Here is a 19,888-nt window from a genome sequence, read left to right as displayed (position 1 = left end):
TTTAATAAAGATGAGCTGGTGGGAGGCCTGTGATACTGACAGAACACTGTCCTTCTGAAAATAACAAAACAGTCAGTGGAGTCCGACGATTGGTGTACACTTTCTGTTTCAGGTTATATACTCTCTTTATTTAATCAGATAGATAGATCTATTATCTGCTGCGTGTCATTCACACGTGTGCATCGCTTCATATGTCTGTTTTTGGCCTGAGAAAGTATTTAATGTGCCGTTTAGTCTTGAATAATAACAACCACATTCCAGACATGAAAAAAACCGTACCTAATATACATACTGATATATATTTCTGCTGCAGGTTTATTTCTGCTTCACTCCTGAATTACCATGCAGGCAACACCATTATGTGTTTCCTCAGCTCTAATTACCTGTTTTGCGTTTGTTAATGGTGATAGCGGGAGTGTATAGTTTGGATGAAAAGGTCTCATATCTACTGCTGAAAGAGAAGAGGTTTCATTATCAGCTCTGTGCTTAAAAGTCTCCGGTGCTTGGAAGTTCAGGAAAGCAGGAGAAAATGAAAGGCTTTTGTTAAACATCTGCATAGTCCAGGTTTCCTGTGACCCGGCAAAACCCCCGGCCCGGACCAAATCACTCCCGTCTTCCTCTCTCTCTCTATCTTTCTTTAAAACAGAAAAGTAAACCCTGCCGTGGTTTGATTCTGTGCCGAGATGGTGACAGGAAGCAGGAGGGGAAAACAAAAGACCTCCTGGGTGAGGGATGGAAGGAGAATTATCAGGTTGGTGACGGAAAGTGCCAGTTTGCCCGACTACCATTTTTTTCCCCGTTTCGGCTAGAAGTCCAAATACAGTTTTTCTTAGCTCCGGCACAATCTGCTTCCCCCCCTCCGTGATGACACAGTCTCGCGTCCTTCAGCGGGCAGAGGGGTGGGGTAATTAAAGCTTTCATTATTGTGTTGCTTATCTCTCTGGAAGGAGAAACGTGAAAATCCCCAAACAAAGAAAAGCGTGTATAAGATGATTATGGTGCGGTCTAAGCGCAGAAATATCGAGAGAAAAAATGGTTCCTTGCACTTTCTTATAGCAGGAGGAGTGTGTTTATGGAGTTTGTTGGAGGATTAGATCCCTTTTGGCTTAGTTTGGAAAAAGCAAAAACTTAGCAGTTTGGATTTTAGCTGGACTTCCATCTCAAAACTCTGTGGGGTGAATTCACTAAAGATTTTGCAGCACTTTTTCAGCATAATTTTTCAGTCCAGCTTGATAAACTTGAAAATGTAGACTTTTCAATGCAAGTCACTTTAGATAAAAAAAAAAAAAAAACACTTACAAATGTGACCCTGGAGCACAAAAGCAGTCATCAGTAGCACAGGTATATCTGTAGCAATAGCCAACAATACATTGTATGAGTCAAAATTATACATTTTTCTTTTATGCCAAAAATCATTAGGATATTAAGTAAAGATTATGTTCCATGAAGATATTTTGTAAGTTTCCTACCGTAAATTAATCAATACTGAATTTTTGATTAGTAATATGCATTGCTAACGTCTTAATTTAAATGTGATTTTATCAATATTTAATTTTTTTTTGCACCCTCAGATTCCAGATTTTCAAATAGTTGTATCTCAGCCAAATATTGTCCTAACAAACCATACATCAATGAAAAGCTTATTTATTCAGCTTTCAGATGATGTATAAATCTCATCACCCTCATTACCCTTATGACTGGTTTTGTGGTCCAGGGACACATATACATAAATACAAATGCATAAGTCACTGTTTTAGAATTGTCTTCAGCACAAACATGCCTCTATTCTATATGAATTAGAATTTTATGTGAAAAGTAAACAACATCATCAGTAGGCGCAGTTCAGTGTTAGTGAATCCCCCCCCACCCATGTGCATTTTCAGGGTTAACAGACCCAAGTGGAAATTCTTTCTGGTAGCACATTTCTGCAGGTTTATACAGAGCAAATAATGAAGCCAGTGCTTAACAAAGACTTCCGGTCTGAATAAAGATCTGAGAGCAGCCGCAGGGAATTCAGTTCAGACAGGAAGTGCATCGAACGGCCAAGGAGAGGGAAACCTCTGACCTGGAGACCCGTCAACTGTCTGGGAGAACACACGGATGGCTCGCAGGCGTAGACGCAGCCCCGGTGTGTGCGCTTCTGTGTGTAGAAGCGCTGAGAAAACGGGAGTCCATAATCACAATAACGTGTTTAACGTGTAAACTAGTGAGAGACGGATTATAGCTGTCCGTGGGAACTGCGAGGAGGCGACAATTCAACTGTTCACCTTCTTCTTTCCACATCCGTCCTCATAATGACCTGTCTATTCTTCTGCTGTCTTGCCTTACCTCAGGCACCTTGCCTCCATTTCTTCATTGCATTTCCCAATTAGGCTTGTACTCATTGTTAGTTTATTAGCAATGGCAGGGGCTCCACAAATGTGTTTGCTGATATTCACTTGTTAATGACCAAATTCAAACCCTATTGAACGGATACGCAGCTGTGAGAGGCTGCTAATAATAGCCTCTCTGAGACAAAAGATGAAGGAAATGGCATTACAGGGCGTAACAATAGAACTCCATTGGTACTCTAATGGCACGGCCTTTCATTTAGAAATTGTTTCCTTTTTAAATTCTTTGAGCTGCCTGCATAAATCCCTGCTCTCAGCAGAGGCATTTCTGCAGGTCAGGAGCGTGCATGTGGGAGTGCAGTTGTGCACGCTCCCTCTGAAAGGTATTTCCACCTGGGGAAAGCCCTCCCCGCGCATTCGGCTCTGCATTAGCGTGGTTTTAACGAGGCAGGTACTGTTCATTAGGGCAGAGGTAAGGGGGAGGAAAAGTGAGAAGAACAAACAAGTCGAGGCATTTGTTCGCGGTGTAATCTACACATCAATTATCCTGCTGAGCTAATTAGCACCTAGCCGTACCCCAGGTACCTGCACTCTCGCAAGAAACAGCTTTCATGCCTGTGATCAAAAGAGAACAGCTTGGAGGGAAACGCTCAGAGAACTGAGCCAGAGAGGTGGACAGGACATCAAAACTTCCACTTTTACCCACTGAACTGTGCTGCACAACTCTCTGCGGCCCCTCTGTACACCTAAAGAGAACAGGGAACGCTCAGTTATGGAAGGAACATGCTTGCATTGTGGTGCACCACTGGCAGAAAGACTGAAGCTTTGATGCTACCTTTTCGTTACACTTACAAAAAAAGAGTACTGTGGTGAAACCTTAGACATATTGTGACGTGCATCTGAGCGTAGCGAATCACTGAAAAAGAAACAAATGTAGGACAGTGATTCGGTTGCATCAGTTGTTAATTGAGATGTGAGCTTTAGGGATGTGCATCTCCATAACTGAGGCCTATATGATACGCATCTCGATACATAGCCAACGATACGATACATCAAATTTACATATGAAGCAGCTACCGATGCGATATGATACAATTTATCCCTATTACGATGCAGTAGGATCCGATTTCGATTCGATTCAACACAATGCGATTCAATGCAATATGATGCAATGGAAAAAGAATATGACGCTATGCAATTCAATATGGTACAGATAGTTATTTTTTGTTTCATTGTAATTATTTGGTGGAATATGTAGCTCTACCCCTGGCATGTTAATCTATTTTCTATGTGACCCTCAGGACACGCCTCGGTCTCAGTGTTGTTGTGATACATCATATTCAGAGAACGCGCTTGAGAAACAGTTTAGAGAGAAGAAATCAATCTACATATACAATATTGGTCAAAAATTATTGGTCACTTTCTGAATGATAAAAAATATAGTGCATGTACTAATAATTATATATAAATGTTTTTTACCGATGCAAATATGTTAGGAACGATGCATCGCGATACAAATGCAAACTTGTTTATCATTAACTTTTATGCCGATGCACCGATACGAATCGGTGAATCTTACCATGTCTAGTGAGCATTATATGAGTATTTCACTTAGTGGAGGCAGATGAGCATGAACTTGCATACATCACCAGAGAGAAGGACCAGTTATTACATGTTAATGACAACATCTTTTTGAAACATATGCATAGATGATATTTTAAAACATGCATTTTGAAAAAGGGTGAAATTTAATTTCATGCTGACTTTTTTATAAATGCTGCTGTAATATGGAAATATAGCTGGTCAGCATGCATGTTGGGTTTTGTATACTAATGTTGTATGCCAGTAATTGTTGCTCTGGAAATGTTACTTGTTACCATAGCATGACTTATAGCATATCAGTATATTTAAAACAAAATCACTTGCATTTTTGAGTTCAGCATTTACTTGATTTGACTGCAGTTTTACAAATATTTGTTTTCTAGATGTGATCTATTATGCAGGTCATTGTCTCAACATTCAGCATATGAATATGAGCATCTTTGTCATGCTAACGGCCTCCGTTCTGCAGTAAAGGTGCAGTGTGCTGTTGTGTTTAAGCGGCCCAGCTGAAGATTAGTCTTAAGAGAGGCACATTTAGCATAAGAAAGCTTGGCGGGGGGTCCGCCAGCGTGCCGCGGGGCTGTCTGTCTCAGGTCGTTATTTGGGTTGAGCTGCGTTCGGGTCTTGTGTGACAGAGCATGGGGCGATCACAGCATCCAGCTCTAATTAAACGCGTCGGCGTGTTTCTCAGGATAGCAGTGAAAAGGCAGGTGAGAGAACTCAAATGCCTTTCCGTGTGTTTATGCCATGCATTAGCAATACGCAGGAACGTTTACCAAGTCAAACTCCTTTCCAGAGCTAATCGATGACGGAATATCGTCTTAGTGAGCGTGTGTAAACCGACCGGTTGAGTTAAACAGCTTGCTGCTGGTGTTCATCAGCGAGCAAGGGTTAATTGGGCTGTGTAACTGTGTCAGGTGCGTGTGGGGCATCGGTGGCCCCGTTGGGCTCTTGGGGCCCCTGTTGTCACCAGGGCCTCATTTGCTGATTGGAGAACGGAGGTAACAGGATGAAAAGGGACTGTTTCCTGCAGCTTGTTTGATACCTGGTGGGGAGCTTTTCAGGTGACAAAGACCCCGAGCGGTAGGGGGGGAACAGATGTGTTCTACCCTCTCATTAGCATCTGAATGAGCAGCTCAGATTGGGCTGGCCGGGGGGTTCTACCTCTCACCTGGATAGTCCTGCTCTGATCTTTATACCATCTGAGGACCTCTGCCCCCCCATTCCCTCTCTCCGTCTGACCCCCAGCTGGGCGCTGGCAGAGTTTTATGACAGTAATCGACCTGAGCACAGATGCTTTTCCCAAAACCTGCCCTCGCACGGATTTCACTCTCTCATTGTGCCCGAAACGCATCGGGAAAATTCGGCCCCACAATGAATGCGACCCCCCCATGACCCCCTCTGCCGAGGCCTGGAAGACGTCCAAGAGGCTGTTTTCACCCCCCGCCCTGTGCGCTTTATTATTTTATTAATTTTCCATTCATGCGGACTGAAAGGCCTCCGTATTTTACAGCATCAGGTTGATAAATGGCATTTCCTTTTCTTCACTTCTGACAGACCCAGAGAAAACAAAAAAGCCTCTGTTGCTCTTTCTTTGCTCGTGAGATATGTTTCAATATAAATTTTGTTACCCAAATAGACCCAAATGAATGAGGATTGCAGTTTAGATCATTTGTTCATGGGAGAATTTGTAATGAGATCTCAGACTTTGGATTGCAGACTCTGAGCGCAGTTTGAGACAGATGTGACATTACTGGGTCTTTTCTTAGGAGACTAATCTCCATTTGCTCTCAATTTGTTCTCATGGCCATCTACAGTAGGAGAAACTCTTGAGAGCTCATTTGTGACTTTTTTTCCTGTGGGGAACAATGTTTCGGAATGACTTGGTGTGTGTTCTTCTTCTACGTGTAAACACAACAGTTTTATGTCAATGTGTTTGATTTGTAGAAAGTCATGCTGATCTTCAGGTGGGACTCTGTAAAACAGAGATAACGGTTTTCTTTCTAAAGGTTGGACTGCGAGCCAGGAATGCAGTGCAACCTTGAATGGCTCAAAACGCTGTTCTCAGCTTGTACTTATCTCAGGGTCCGGCTGATAGTTTAGCACTGCAGAATAAGAAGGAAAATATATGTGTACCGAACACAGGACGGAGTGCTACTCTGTTGTTTTCGCTGTCCGTAGAGAGACTTGTGTAAAGACTCACTCTATTTGCTTTGCCTAACAGACGTTCCTGCTCTTATTGTGAATGATTCATCAGCGCAAATTATTCCAAAGAAAAGAAAACACACCTTACCTTTGTCTGCCATATGCTCATTCTTTATTTATATCAAAGCAAATCACAGTCAAATGATCCCGTTACAGAATATAATTACATCTCAGATTGTGTTTAGCCATTATTACTCCAAACACACCGTAATTTGCTCTGACAGAGCTATATGTTATTGTAGCACTCCTATTAATCTTGCACAAGGTGAAATACGTTTGCAAAAGCAGATCGGGGAAATACTCTATACAATATGTATTGATGTTTTAATCAGTTTAATTAATTTTGCCATGATTGCTTACATTTGAATTTGCATGTACTTAGTGCAAGTTATTTATTTTAATAGATTCCTGTTTTATTAAATCAGACCGTACGGCCCTTTCTCTGCAAAACATGCCATGTTTCTGCTGTGAGTATCTCTGTGTGTAGTTTGTTTTTCTGAGAGCTGCAGTGTGAATGTGATCGGTTCTCGAGTGTGTCATGAATCTGTGCTCCTTAGTCAGGGTCACAGATCATAATTTCCACAACGCAACTGAAATGAAGGTACACACATAGAAGGCTCAGTGAAAGTGTGTGAGTGATGCAGAGCAGATTAAATGCCTCACCCTTATTAAATAGTTTGTCTGGCTGATAACACTGCACTGTGACAGCCGCACCCACACAACCCCACAACACAACATACTGCACCCATCACAACATACTGCGGCCGTCAGCGCATTCCACTACCTGACCATGTGTGAGAGAGAGACAGACAGACAGACAGAGAGAGAGAGAGAGAGAGAGAGAGAGGAGAGCAGGGTGCAGGGAAGGTGGCGTCCACCGCTTGAGTGTCATTGTGTCTGTCTGTTGTACAAGAGCGTTTGGGTGGGGAGGGCAGAGAGGCGTTTACCCCTGGAAGAGACCTCGAGTATTCCACTGAGAGAAGATCAACTGCATTCACAGACCTTATTACACGGCTTCATTCATAACTTGTTTGGACAGTTTGTGTAAATTTATCAATTCATGAATGATTCACCAATTAATTTTCATCACTCCACTTTTTTTAAAGTCATTTTGAAATATTGTCAAATGCTGCTTTTTATCGCTATGCTTTTGATGCAGTTTTATAAACTAGAATGTTTCTAGTTTTATTAGTTGTATTGAATGTGAATTTGTGTTAAAATGTAATCCCAGCTAGCAAAAATATGTTCTAAGAACATTCGCATTAAGTTATGAAAACATCATCTCTGAATATTCTCAGAAAAGATTTTTTTTTTTTTTTCAAATAATTTCAAACATTTCAAATAATTTTGCAAGCATTATGGGAATGTTACATTTGAAAGTTCTCTGAACATTCTGAAACGAGTAGTAACAATTAAAAAAAAGTTACAACTGAAATGCATCAGAAATAAAACATTTCGGTATACATAATATTTAATGTGCTAATGTTTTGAGAACATTATTAAGGATCAAATAACTAATCTATTATTATTACTGGAAGAATGTTTGTTCATAGCTTTGGCAGACACATTTCTGAAAACGTTTCTTTCTAGCTGTGGTGTTTTCCTTGCTGTGATTGTTTCACAGTATATAATGAAATAAATAGATATGCATCACTTAAATAGCTTCATGTTAGTTACCCCTGTAAAGTGTAATGAACTACTTTTAAAAGGACATTTGACTGTAGTTTAACTACTTTAAATTATGACTAGCCCCAGAAACCACAGCTTCATGTATCTCTACTGATAACTGGAGACGCCTTTGTGTGACGCGTTCGATTCTTGCTGCATCAGAAGTCTAGAAGTGTGTTTTTCAGGTAAACACCAGTGAAAGGCTCCTGTGTCTGTGTGTGTACTTGAATGAATGTTTTAACAGCGCTCAGAGATCAGCTGCAGTCAAATATGCACTAAAGCGATCACAGCTGAGGACTTTTTGGAGTTGCATCAATATTTGATGAGCAACCTGGTTGAAAAGAGTCAAGGAGCATTTCCATGTTCCCTCATCCTGTTCATTCACCGCAGCGGCACGTAAACGGCCCCATCTGAACATATTTAGGTGGGAAGACAGCAACAACCCCGAGAGCAGGTGCCGTTCTGTTCCTCTTTTATATTTATACACGTTTATGGAAAATATAAAGCGGCAAGAGAAAAGTGAAGCGTGCTGAACATTCGCCTCATTCACCACCGAGACGACCGCCGCATAAAAGGCCCTTTCAGACGAGAGAAAATAAGAAATTGTGCGTCTTTGTGCGAGAGAAGTGGCGGTGTGCTGGGACTGGGGCAGAAAGCGTTTTATCCCACTAAAGGTTTTGTGTGTATTTGGTTAGTTACGGCAATTACGGTCACTAACTGACAGCCAAACGCATGCGGGAGAGCAAACGGGCTGCCTCTGCGCGCAACACTCACTGTCGAACATCTGCTGAGAGATTTGCATATTAATTAACCCATATTAACTCTAATTATTCTGGGAAATTATCAAATAAATTAAATTTTCTAATTTTAACCTTTCCTTTGCTTGACGGATGTGAGAGCCGGAGATACCCCTGTTACCCCGCACTCACCTGCACAGATGCCCCCCGTCTCTTCTCTCTTCTCAATCCCCCTTTGCACCAGGGCTCGACATTTATTTTATTTTTTGGTCCAGAAATTCAGATTTGGGCTTGCCCTGACAAAATTTCCATCCACTGTCCCCACCAAAAACATGATAAACAGATGCTTTTGGAAATGTATGTACTGTATCAGCATTCTTAAAATATATTTTCATGTAATGCAGTCTTTTATTTAAAAAAATCCATTTTGTTTATATTTGCAGACTTTTTTTTCTGTGAAGAATGACTGGTCTATTTTGAATTAATTTATTACTTTAGTTTGAATTTATTTATATAGCGCTTTTCACAATACACGTTGTTTCAAAGCAGCTTTACAGAAAAATGAATTTGATGTATATATTTACATTACAACACTTTAGATGTGGAAACATTTTTTTAAAAACTTATTTTGAATTAATATATTATTAAAATCATGATGTTAATGTTTATAATATATCTTCATGCCTTGATGCATTTATCAGATTAGAGCTGGACAATAATATAGTTACATTTTGCAAAGATATGAATAATCAAGCAGTTGAGATTTGCTATGTAGTGAATATATATATCGGCCTATGCAAGTATTCTGTATGTATAAAGTTTGACATACATATGTATCCAACTATATATAAAGAGCTGGGTGAAGATATAGTTATATTTTGCAACTAATTAAAAAATCATGCTATACTTGCAAAATTAAAAATTACAAATTTATACCATACAGTGTGACTTACTTGTTTTGGTACAATTCGCCACGAAAGTGTTTGATACATAGAAAAATCAAGGCATAAAAGCATGTGCATGTTATTTTTAAAATGCAATGATGCGTCTTTGGTCAGTTTGGCTGAATCTCTCTCACGTTGGCTCTGGGTTTTCTGTATTGTTGCCCTGTGCGCACAGATTTTCTTGCGTCATTTATCCCGGGGTGGGCGAGAGATCTTTTGTGTGCATGTGTTTTTTTTGGTTGGCTCATGGATGGAGAGGGGGGCGACCTAGAGCAGCACAGATGGTGGAAGCGAGCGGGTCGGTCCGGTCCGAGCAGCTAAACCTTCAGCCTTTCCAGCCTGTTGCTCCGGCCCCGCAAAATAAATGGGACTTGAATTCAATTAGAGTCCGGCTACTGTGGCCGCCTCACGGCAGAAATTATTGAACATACCCACCCCCTTCCTGAAACACACCCACTCGGGCCGTCCTGGATCCGCACACAGACACAGGAGTTGTTTTACACATCACTGAGTTTCTCCATTCACTGGCCTCTCAAAGCTGCTTCACTCTCTCACTCGTCTTTTGTTTGCTCTCGGCTGCTGCCCTTCTGTCCCTTTCTCTTCACCACACCACCCCCTTTCGTCTTTCGCTCCCTTTCTCTTTCTTTCACTCTTTCTTTTTTTCTTGAGGCGTTGCACGGCTTCCCCAAAACCCCCATATCAGACTGGAAGAGTTTCATATGAAAACAGTTCATGGATATAAAAGCAAACAACTTCGCTTGCAAGATAAAAATATCCTTGTTTTGATAAAAAAATATAGTTACATATCATGCTTCTCCTGAGAAAAAGATCTCCGTAATCTCACATGTGTCTCCTCTTTTAAATGAGATCTCAACTTTGTCTCAAACATTTCCCATCAAATGATCTGAATTCATTTTGAATCTCTTTGGTCTTACAGTATTGTATGAAACATTTATGTCTGTTTTTTTTAGACATATTAGGTAAAGAAGAGACTAAGTTTAGATGCACAGCTGAGATCTCATCTTGTGAGCCACGAAAGAGCAACCTTTGAGCAATAAAAGTGTCCTTTGAGTTTGCATATACTACCAGTCTACAACCTCAAAGGACAATTTTATTGCTTGCTAATTCCTTACTGAGAAAAAAAAAGTTTTTGTTGAGATAATAAGGTTTTATTTATAAATGAGTTAAACATTTAAATAAAATTGGGTAAAATAAGTTCCCATTAGTATGCGTTAACTAATGAGCAGTACATTTGTTACAGTATTTATTCATCTTTGTTAACATTAGATAAAAATGGCAACTCTTCATTGTTAGTTAGTTCATGTTAGCTCAGGTCCAATAATTCATATTAACAGACATGCCATTAACAGACGTACCTTACATGTGCAATGACAATAAAGTTGAATCTAATCTAATCTAAATGCTTTAAGAGTATTTTTCATTGTTAGTTCATGTCAACTAATGTACTAATGGCTAATATTAACAAATTGAACCTTGTTGTAAAGTGTTACCAAAACAAATCCACACATAGATCATCGTTGGCTCTTACAATCTCTGAAACCTGAAGTGAAAGGAAAATATGAGTGTTTAAATCTATTGCTGGAGCTCAAACACTCACGCCGGAGGTGTTCAGGTGATCTGCATGTGTGAGGCAGCATGAGGAGGGTTATCTTCAGCACGGTTCACGTCTCCTCCCATAAGCCCTGACGACTCGAGCGCAGTGTGTAGGTTTACCTGGGGGAGTCTGTCACCTCCACACACACACACACACACACAGCGTCAGGGCCACAGGCTCGTCTCTGGGCTCATCTAGTGGCGGACCGCTGTGAGGCCCTCAGGTTGGGCTTGTGTTGCAGCGAGAGAGAAACCCACCCTGGAGCACTTTGGGAATTTCATAGGGACTACACTCCTCAAACTCGTGCGGATTACTGGATTCAATGAGGAAAAGAAAGCAGGATACTTTATTTCATTTTGTCTGCCTCTATTTCTGGCTTCATTTTGAGGCCTTTCTTCAGTTGACATAAGAAACCACTGGATTTTAAACAGATTCTCCTGCTGATGATGAACTGGAAAAGACTGGAGCTCTTTCTTTAGGGACAAAAGGACAGAATTTGTGGTTTGAGGAGCAAAGTTTTCATGACGCATTTCCTTTTGAAACAGGAAGTTGAGGTGAGGGATATCAAAAGACTTGCAACTTTTTATTTGCATAACTGATAGTTTAGTTCATGCCAGATGCTATTGGCTGGAGAGCAGTGTTATTATATTACATTAGTTTTTGTTAATATTTTGAATTAATTTTGCAGGTATTTGTATATTTTCTGTTTTCACTTCAATTTTAGTTTTAGTATATTTGTATGCAGTTTTTAATCTGTTTTAGTTTATTTAGTTAGTAGTTTAAGTTCCACTAAGTGAACTTAAAAAGTTTTTATCTATTCTTTAGTGCTGTCAAATGATTAATCGTGATTAACCACATCCATAATAAAAGTTTTTGTTTATGTAATATATGTTGTGTATATTAATTATATATATATATATATATATATATATATATATATATATATATATATATACACACACACAGTATATATTTTAAAATATTTACAAGTATATATTTATATTTACATAATTTATATTATATACAAATATAGAAATATAACATATTTTTCTTAATAAATATACACAGTACACACTCATATTATATGAACAAAAACTTTTATTATGGATGCAATTAATCACGATTAATCGTTTGACAGCACAGTTTATTTTTATTAGTTTACTTCAGTTAAGATTTTATTTTGATTAACACTTTTTTTTGTTTGGTTTTAGTGTTAGGTAACTATATAAACCCTGAATTAATTTTACAGAGAAGTAAAATTAACAAAAATGTGGGTGATTCAGATTATTTTTGTGCTGTTTTGCCAGAAGAGAAAGACTCCTCTTTTAAATGTGCTTTTTTTGTTAACAGTTAAGAGTGGAGATAGTTTGTCACACTTCTAACTTCTTTGAATGAGTTCCTCTGGTTTGTAGTCTAAGTGTGTGTTTGCGTGGAGAAAGCCACCATCGGAATCAATACCATCTCGCACGGCCCTGCGATTATCAGCCGCAGAAATGACAGGCCTGTCTACGAGCGGCGCGTAGGTTAAGCCCAACATTAACAGTGACTGGGGCAATTAGGAATGTCATTTTAATTATCTGTGGCATCGGAATGAGAGATGTTCCTTTTATTTGTTTGAAATCAAAAGCAGAGGAGCAGGTAGCATCGGCGCGAGAATGGCAGCCGTAATCGCCTTTGTTCCCTTTGACACTCGCAGAAGACGCCGACGAATAGAGAGTGTCATCAGAGGAGAACTTAGCCGGCAAGTAAACATTATCGTTTCTTTGTGTCTGCGCTGTGGAAACACAAAAGACTGATTAGAGATGAGGTGAGGAATCACTGTAATGGCTGCCGTGACATTAGCAGGTTGGAATTATTGTGTTGAAGAGCACAATACCGGCGTGTGATAGGCTGTCTGTCAGCCAAACAATGCTCTCGCTCCAGAGTTTTTACTCAATCTGAAGTTCCACCCAACCCATCATTATTTATCGGCCTTTTCAAATCTTCCAGCAGCGAGTACAAAGTTGATGGATTTTGTTTTTAACTTCTCAAGATGTCATTTCTACTTTGTAGAAGCGCTGTCTCTCTCTTTCCCTCCTTCTGTCTCTCTTACCCATTATCCTTAACCTGTTCATGAACACATGCTCGCTCATTTTGAGAACTTCTTTTAACATCCAAATGTCTTTGTGCCATCTCAATCTGCTCTGATGGGATGGTCAGAAGGTATTTAAATGTACGCTACCATTCAAAAGTTTGGTGTTGGTAAAGATGTTTTTGAAAGAAGTCTCTTCTGGCTGCATGTTCTTGATCAAAAATACAGTAAAAATTGTAAAATTATAAAATGTTATTTCAATTTCAAATTTAAAACTGTTTTCTATATGAATATATTTTAAAATATCATTTATTTCTGTGATTTAAATAATACATTTAATATGCAGATTTTCTGCTCAAGAAACATTTCTGATTGTAATCAATGTTGAAAACAGTTGTGCTGCACATTATTTTTATGGAAAGCGTGATACATTTTATTTTTTCAAGATACACATATAGAAAATTCAAAAGAACAGCATTTATTTTAAAATATAAATCTTTTGTAACATCATAATTGTCTTTGCTGTCACTTTTAATCAATTTTATTTGTCCTTGACGAATAAGGATGTGTCTGATTTGTGTTCATGTGGTTGAAGTGGCTGATGCAAAGCCCATATTTTTGCTCCAGAACCACCTTTTCTGCGGTCAGACTCGTGGAAGTGTTCCAGCACCGGCAGCCTGTCCAGAAATATTGCATCCGGTCACAGGGCGTGTGAAGGGTGTTTTGAATGTAAATGTGTTGAAGGTATATCTGGACCACACATCAAGTCTGAATGTCTCACTTATTCTTTTGGCTTTTCTATTCTTATTTCCTCCCTCCCTTTTTCTCTGTCTCTTTTCTTGGGTTCTTTCTCTCACAGAGAGCATTACTCAGTCTGAACTTGCCTAAACCCTTGTGGTCACACCTCTTGAAAAGGTTTTGTTTCCCCTGTCAATTGGTATTCAGCCCAGGTCACATACGCACACACATACACCGTTTTCATTTTAATTTGCACCTGTTGTGCAGTTGTTCGGGAGGCAAGTGCAGACCAGTGGATTACCAAATATCATGTTAGGAAAAGATATGCCTAGTGTAATCTTTTTGTCCACAGGGGAATGTTAAGATAGATTGAACTTTGTGTGTGTGTGTGTGTGTGTGTGTGTGTGTGTGTGTGTGCTGGCATACTCTCTCTTACCAAACTAAACAATGCACAGATGAAAATAAATATAAATCTACATGGAAGGCCTTCCTTCATTTAGTTTAATACTCATTAATAGTTTATGTATCACATACATGCACAAGCTGGGAAGTCGTGGCCTAATGGTTAGAGAGTCGGACTCGTAATCCAAAGGTTGCGGATTCGAGTCTCGGGCCGGCAGGGATTGTAGGTGGGGGGAGTGAATGTCCAGCGCTCTCTCCACCCTCAATACCACGACTGAGGTGCCCTTGAGCAAGGCACCGAACCCCCAACTGCTCCCCGGGCGCCGCAGCATAAATGGCTGACCACTGCTCTGGGTGTGTGTTCACGGTGTGTGTGTGTTCACTGCTGTGTGTGTGTGTTCACGGTGTGTGTGTGCAGGTTGGATGGGTTAAATGCAGAGCACTAATTCCGAGTATGGGTCACCATACTTGGCAGTATGTCACTTCACTAAGCTCAGTGATAACTTAATAATCTGTAATATTGATCATCTGTTTGTATATGTGTTTTTTTGACAGTGTTGGACTATGAGAATGTTGTAGAAACCGGATCAGAGACGGAAGAAGAGGACAGACTTCTGGTGTCAGAGGAGGACGGCATGCTCAATGGGGCGGGGAGTCCAGTCAGCCTCGTCAATCAAGAGTCTGTGGCTCCGCCCTCTCCGACCCTAGGTCACACACTGCTGAGGAAGACTGTGGATGATGAAGATGATATGAAGGACAGTGGAATAGAGAACGTCTGGCATGAAAACGACTTGCTGAGTGCATCAGTCGATGGTACCGGTGAGTTACACCCCCTTCCTTCAAAGAGACACCCTCTTTTATCTTGGATGCACCCATCTTCACTAAGACACATCCTCTTTTCTTCTAGACATGCACATCTTCTCTTAGAAACACCCTTTCATCTCTTAGACACACCTGTCTTATCTTAGTCACACCCCCTCCTTTCTTAGACACACCCTCTCAACTCTTAGACATGCCCATCTTCTCATAGACACACCCTCTCATATCTTAGACACACCCTCTCTCATCTTAGACACACCCTCTCTTCTATTAGACATCCACATCTTATCTTAAACACACCCTTTTCTCCCTTAGACACTCTTAAACATGCCCATCTTCTCTTAGATACACCCTCTCCTCTTAGAAACCCCTCCTCTCGTAGTTACTCGCACCTTCTCTTAGACACACCCATGTTTTATCTCATGAGTAAAGGTAGACATAAACATATACTATTTAAATACCAATAAAGTGGGGGTAAATATGCTTTTATTATTTATTTTTTTCAGTGAGTGTTTCACAGTGTGACTACACAAAAAAAAGCTTTACTGTTATAAAAACACAGATTAGAATAACAACACAGCACATGTCATGCTTGTCATCACAGAATCTGACCAATGAGAATAAAGTGTGTCATCATCACCTAGGCAGCTGGTCTCGTTTTGCTCTCGTGGGACTTTAATGGCACATGTGATAGTAAGGTGGCTGCAGTGCCGATCAAAGTCGGACAAATTTTCTAAGCAGGATACATTGCTTTTTTCAGGCGGCAGCCGATCTTTGCAGCACCGCATGAAGTCGAACAAGCCTACTCTCTCTTATCTTAGACATGCCCATCTTATCTTAGACACAACCCCTCCTCTCTTAGTCATGCACATCTTCTCTTAGACACACCCTATGTCTTCTTAGACACTCCCCTCATCTTGTAGCCACACCCATCACCTCTTAGACACACCCCTCTCCTCTGTATGTTGTCCCTAAAGCCTGCTCTCAGTTCCAGTGCAACTACAGCAGAACGCTTCTCTTTAATTATCACATAAGACCTGTTTCTGCCTGTAATCGTCGGAGGCGCATTCGGCCCGGTTTGCAGAGCATCATTGGTAATTGCAGTAATAGCAGAGTGTCGCGTGTCCGTGTAAACGCGGCTCCCGCTTTCCTCTTGCAAGCATCATTGGTGCGGGAGGCGCAGTCAGAGACGCAGAGAGATAAATACTCTTAATGAGGGAGAGAGGTAATCATTAAGGGAGGCCAGGCTGCTGCTCAAGTCATTAAGAATCTTAAATGAAATTTTTATTTTTATGATAGCCATTTACATGTGTAATAAGAGTCAATGATTCTTAGAAGCGTATGACAGAAACATAGGAGTGTGAGAGCCCATGGAAGACAGACCATCTAAATGAGCACTTCTTCGCTATTCATTTCTGCTAATGAACTAGCTGTGCACAGAGCCGAGAGAAAGAGGAGGCGTTCGCTAGTCTAAAAATTTAATACGCCCCAAAAAAAGCCGGGGTAGTGGCATTAGGAATACTATGAAGTCTGATTTTCCTTCAGGAGAGCAGCCGGCTTCATTATTTACAGTGTTTCGGAGAATCCAAGCGTTTTCGGCTGTCTTTAGTCTAGGATTTCTCACACTTCTTTGAACTAAAGACCCCTTTCATGACCCCGACAGTTTGAGATGCCATAGAGTACCACAGAAATGGGAATTGTGGTGACCCACTTTCATAAACCCACATCCACTGTTACATATGAGATTAAAATAACACTGAATGTGGTCTTACGAAGTGGGTCTATATTACTTATGTTTTTTTTTTTATTTTATTTTTTTATTTCGATTTTAGGTAACATTTTAGTTTAGTTTTAGTAATTTTGTGTTTTTATCATTTTTATTACTTTTTATTTTATCATAGTTTTTATTTATTTATTTATTTTCTCAGTGTGTCTCTGCACACTGAGTCCGAAATTTTCGTCCAAAATTTTCGCACATTAAAAAATAAATACGACCTCATGTTGTGCCAATCACGTTTGCACAGTGCCTCCAAAACTTTCGTCAGTCAAAAAAAATTCGGATCAGGTTCGATTTTCTGCGTTTTCGCATCCGTAGCATGCATTTTGATAGGAAAGGGTGGGGAATACGAAAAAACGGAAAAACGTATGTGAAAATTTCGGACTCAGTTTGCAATGACCTTTAGTTTTAGTTGTTTTAATACTTTACCGAAAATTAGAAATGCCCTGGGAAGTACCTTAATATTTTATTTTGGTTAACAATTATTTTATTTTAGATAACTTTTTACTTATTTTTATTTATTTTTAGTTAACAATGATAACCCTGCCCCACTCTAAACCAACTACAGTCCTGTGTTTGCAATTACGGTTCTTGTATATATTTTAATATTAAGTAAACAAGTTTTTAAGTATACTTTGATAGCCAGTGATATATTTGTTGTTATTATTTTTAACATGATGCCACAAATGCTGTTGATAGAGCTTAACTCAAATTGAACCCGGAACATTCCTTTAATTTGATAAACCCTCTTGGAGCCGGAATGTCTGTGATTCTGCTGTGTTGCAATTCCATGATGTGTGTGTGTGTGTGTGTGTGTGTGTGTGTGTGTGTGTGTGTGTGTGTGTGTGTGTGTGTTGTGATAAAAACCACGGCCATGTTTCGGCGCTGCTGGGGTGACGTTCATTAGCTCCGGAGGAGTCTCTCTCTCTTTTTCTCTCTTTTGTGCGCTCTTTCCAAACTTGTGGGCACTATCCTTCTGCGTCTCTGTGTTTTTTCTCGCATTTGGTGCCGGAATGTCTGCACTGGTACCTCAGCACATAGCTCTGTCCTGAGATAAGCCCAGAACGCTCTCCCTTGCTCTTTTCTTGTCTGCTTGCTCCGGTCAGTCAAATTGCTGCGTTGGTGTTGTCCTTGACTCGCTCTCATCTCCCATAATGCCCTTCACTAGTGTGTGACATTGTTATCACTGACAGAGTCTTTAAATAAATCACCTGCATTCCTCCCCACCCTTGTTTTTCTGGGGGTTTTTTTCATCTTTTCTTGTATTTTGGATCCTCATGGAGTCAGGAGTTTCAGACGGGAGCCGTGTGTTTTCACAGAGCCCACTAGCGGCCCGTACAGACGTGAATGTTTTGAGAGTAAACCGTATGGATGGAGTGAAATCATCAGGAGGAATAGATTCAACACGGGTCGCCTTCAGAGGCCTGTTTACTCACCCACCACCTCAAAACTGATTTATCAGCCTGAGACGAGAGCACAACTCCCTCGGCTCTCCAAACTGAGGAGGACTAGCTCACCTCCTACTGGAATATTTGCCCCCTGTCCCCCTGAAACACTGATAGTAAAACTGTTAGAAACAAGGAGAAAAAAGAAGAATCCAAACTGTAGATTCCAGTAAAATCTCCAGTAAAATAATTGAAAAATAATATTATAATATAATATATTGATATATAGTAGTATATTATTATTATTATTGTTGTAAATAATAAATAAAAACACATTTTAATATATTATTTTAAATATATAGCTTTTTAAAATTGTCATTATTTATTTATTTATTTTATTTTTTATTGTTGGAATAAGTTAAAATATATAAATTATAAACATAAATTATAAGGTGTTGATGCATTTAACACATTATATTTTTACAGTTATATTTTATGAATGAATACATTTTATGTAGCCATGCAATGTTTTTTGATCCCCATAAAATCTATAAAAAGTTGTATTCATATGCATATATAAATAAAATGAATAGTGCATTTATATTATAGTACAGTATATATAGTTATAAATTTGCATTGTAGACAGTGATCACCGGAGAAAAGTTGATACAATTTCATCATATAAATCAGTTGCATTATTAATATATGTTCTCAGGTTGTCAATAGCAGGTGAAAACCCTGATAACTGATTTCAGAATGATGATGTTTAAAGCAGAGAGTTGATGCAGTGATGTGTTTCTGCGTTTGTGTTTCTCATGATGTCAGTGGTTTAATTAGCGACTCAGTGTTTGGTTTGTGTGCCAGAGACACGGAGCAGCAGTGGATCAGTGCACTGGAGATCAGAAGACTCTTCCTCTCCGTCTCTCTCTCTCTCTCTCTCTCTCTCTCTCTCTCTCTCTCTCTCTCTCTCTCTCTCTCTCTCTCTCTCTCTCTCGCTCTCTCGCTCTGTTTGCTTGTTCAGGTGGATGGAACATTCTTGAGCTGATCTCTGAGTTTGCTCTCACTTGTTTCCCAGCGCGCTCTGCTCTGTGTGTGTGTTCGTGTGATTGTTGTCAGTGTAAATAAGTGAGTTATTTTGAGTCCTACATGAGACGCAGAACAAGATGTTTTCTGTCCAGATGCAGTGTGTCAGTGAGATGATAATGAACTCTCCTCTCCTGTCTGTCTCTCTTTTACAGATGAGCTGAAGGTAGACTATGACACTATGGGGCCCGATCCCGCTTTAGAGCCGGTTGGGAATGGTACAGGTGAGTCATGTGACCATGTTGATTTGCTGTATTGATGTAGAGTGCATTAGTCCCGCCCACTTATTCAGCAGCCCTTGTTCCAGAAGTATTTTTCCCATTCATTTTTGCCACAGGGATTTAAAAAAAAAAGTATTTAAGCCATGAAGTGTTATAAGGTTTTATTTGAAAGTAAAAGAAAATCAGAGAAAGAGACAAGAATGTGTGCTTAATGGCTTTAGTGAGGGAAAGAACTACAGTCCCATGAGGCATTACGAATGGACCTAAAAGTGATTGAGACATCTAAATCTA

The 19,888-nt window shown here is 39.8% G+C and overlaps 1 protein-coding gene across 2 annotated transcripts in view; it reads left to right on the top strand.

Moving 5' to 3' along the window:
- The window catches only part of LOC306844751 (zinc finger E-box-binding homeobox 2-like), a 78,383-nt gene that overhangs the window by 43,206 nt on the left and 15,289 nt on the right, over nucleotides 1–19,888 (top strand). For both annotated transcript variants that reach the window (XM_079377131.1, XM_079377132.1), the window contains exons 3-4: nucleotides 14,868–15,131; nucleotides 19,532–19,600. In XM_079377131.1, the coding sequence (XP_079233257.1) occupies nucleotides 14,868–15,131; nucleotides 19,532–19,600 (333 nt within the window). The remainder of the gene's footprint in view (nucleotides 1–14,867; nucleotides 15,132–19,531; nucleotides 19,601–19,888) is intronic.

This window comes from Barbus barbus (assembly GCF_936440315.1).
Source record: "Barbus barbus genome assembly, chromosome: 25".
NCBI classification, from domain to species: domain Eukaryota; kingdom Metazoa; phylum Chordata; class Actinopteri; order Cypriniformes; family Cyprinidae; genus Barbus; species Barbus barbus.
Note: the sequence above shows the minus strand (reverse complement) of the source record. Positions and strands in the feature narration are given on the sequence as shown.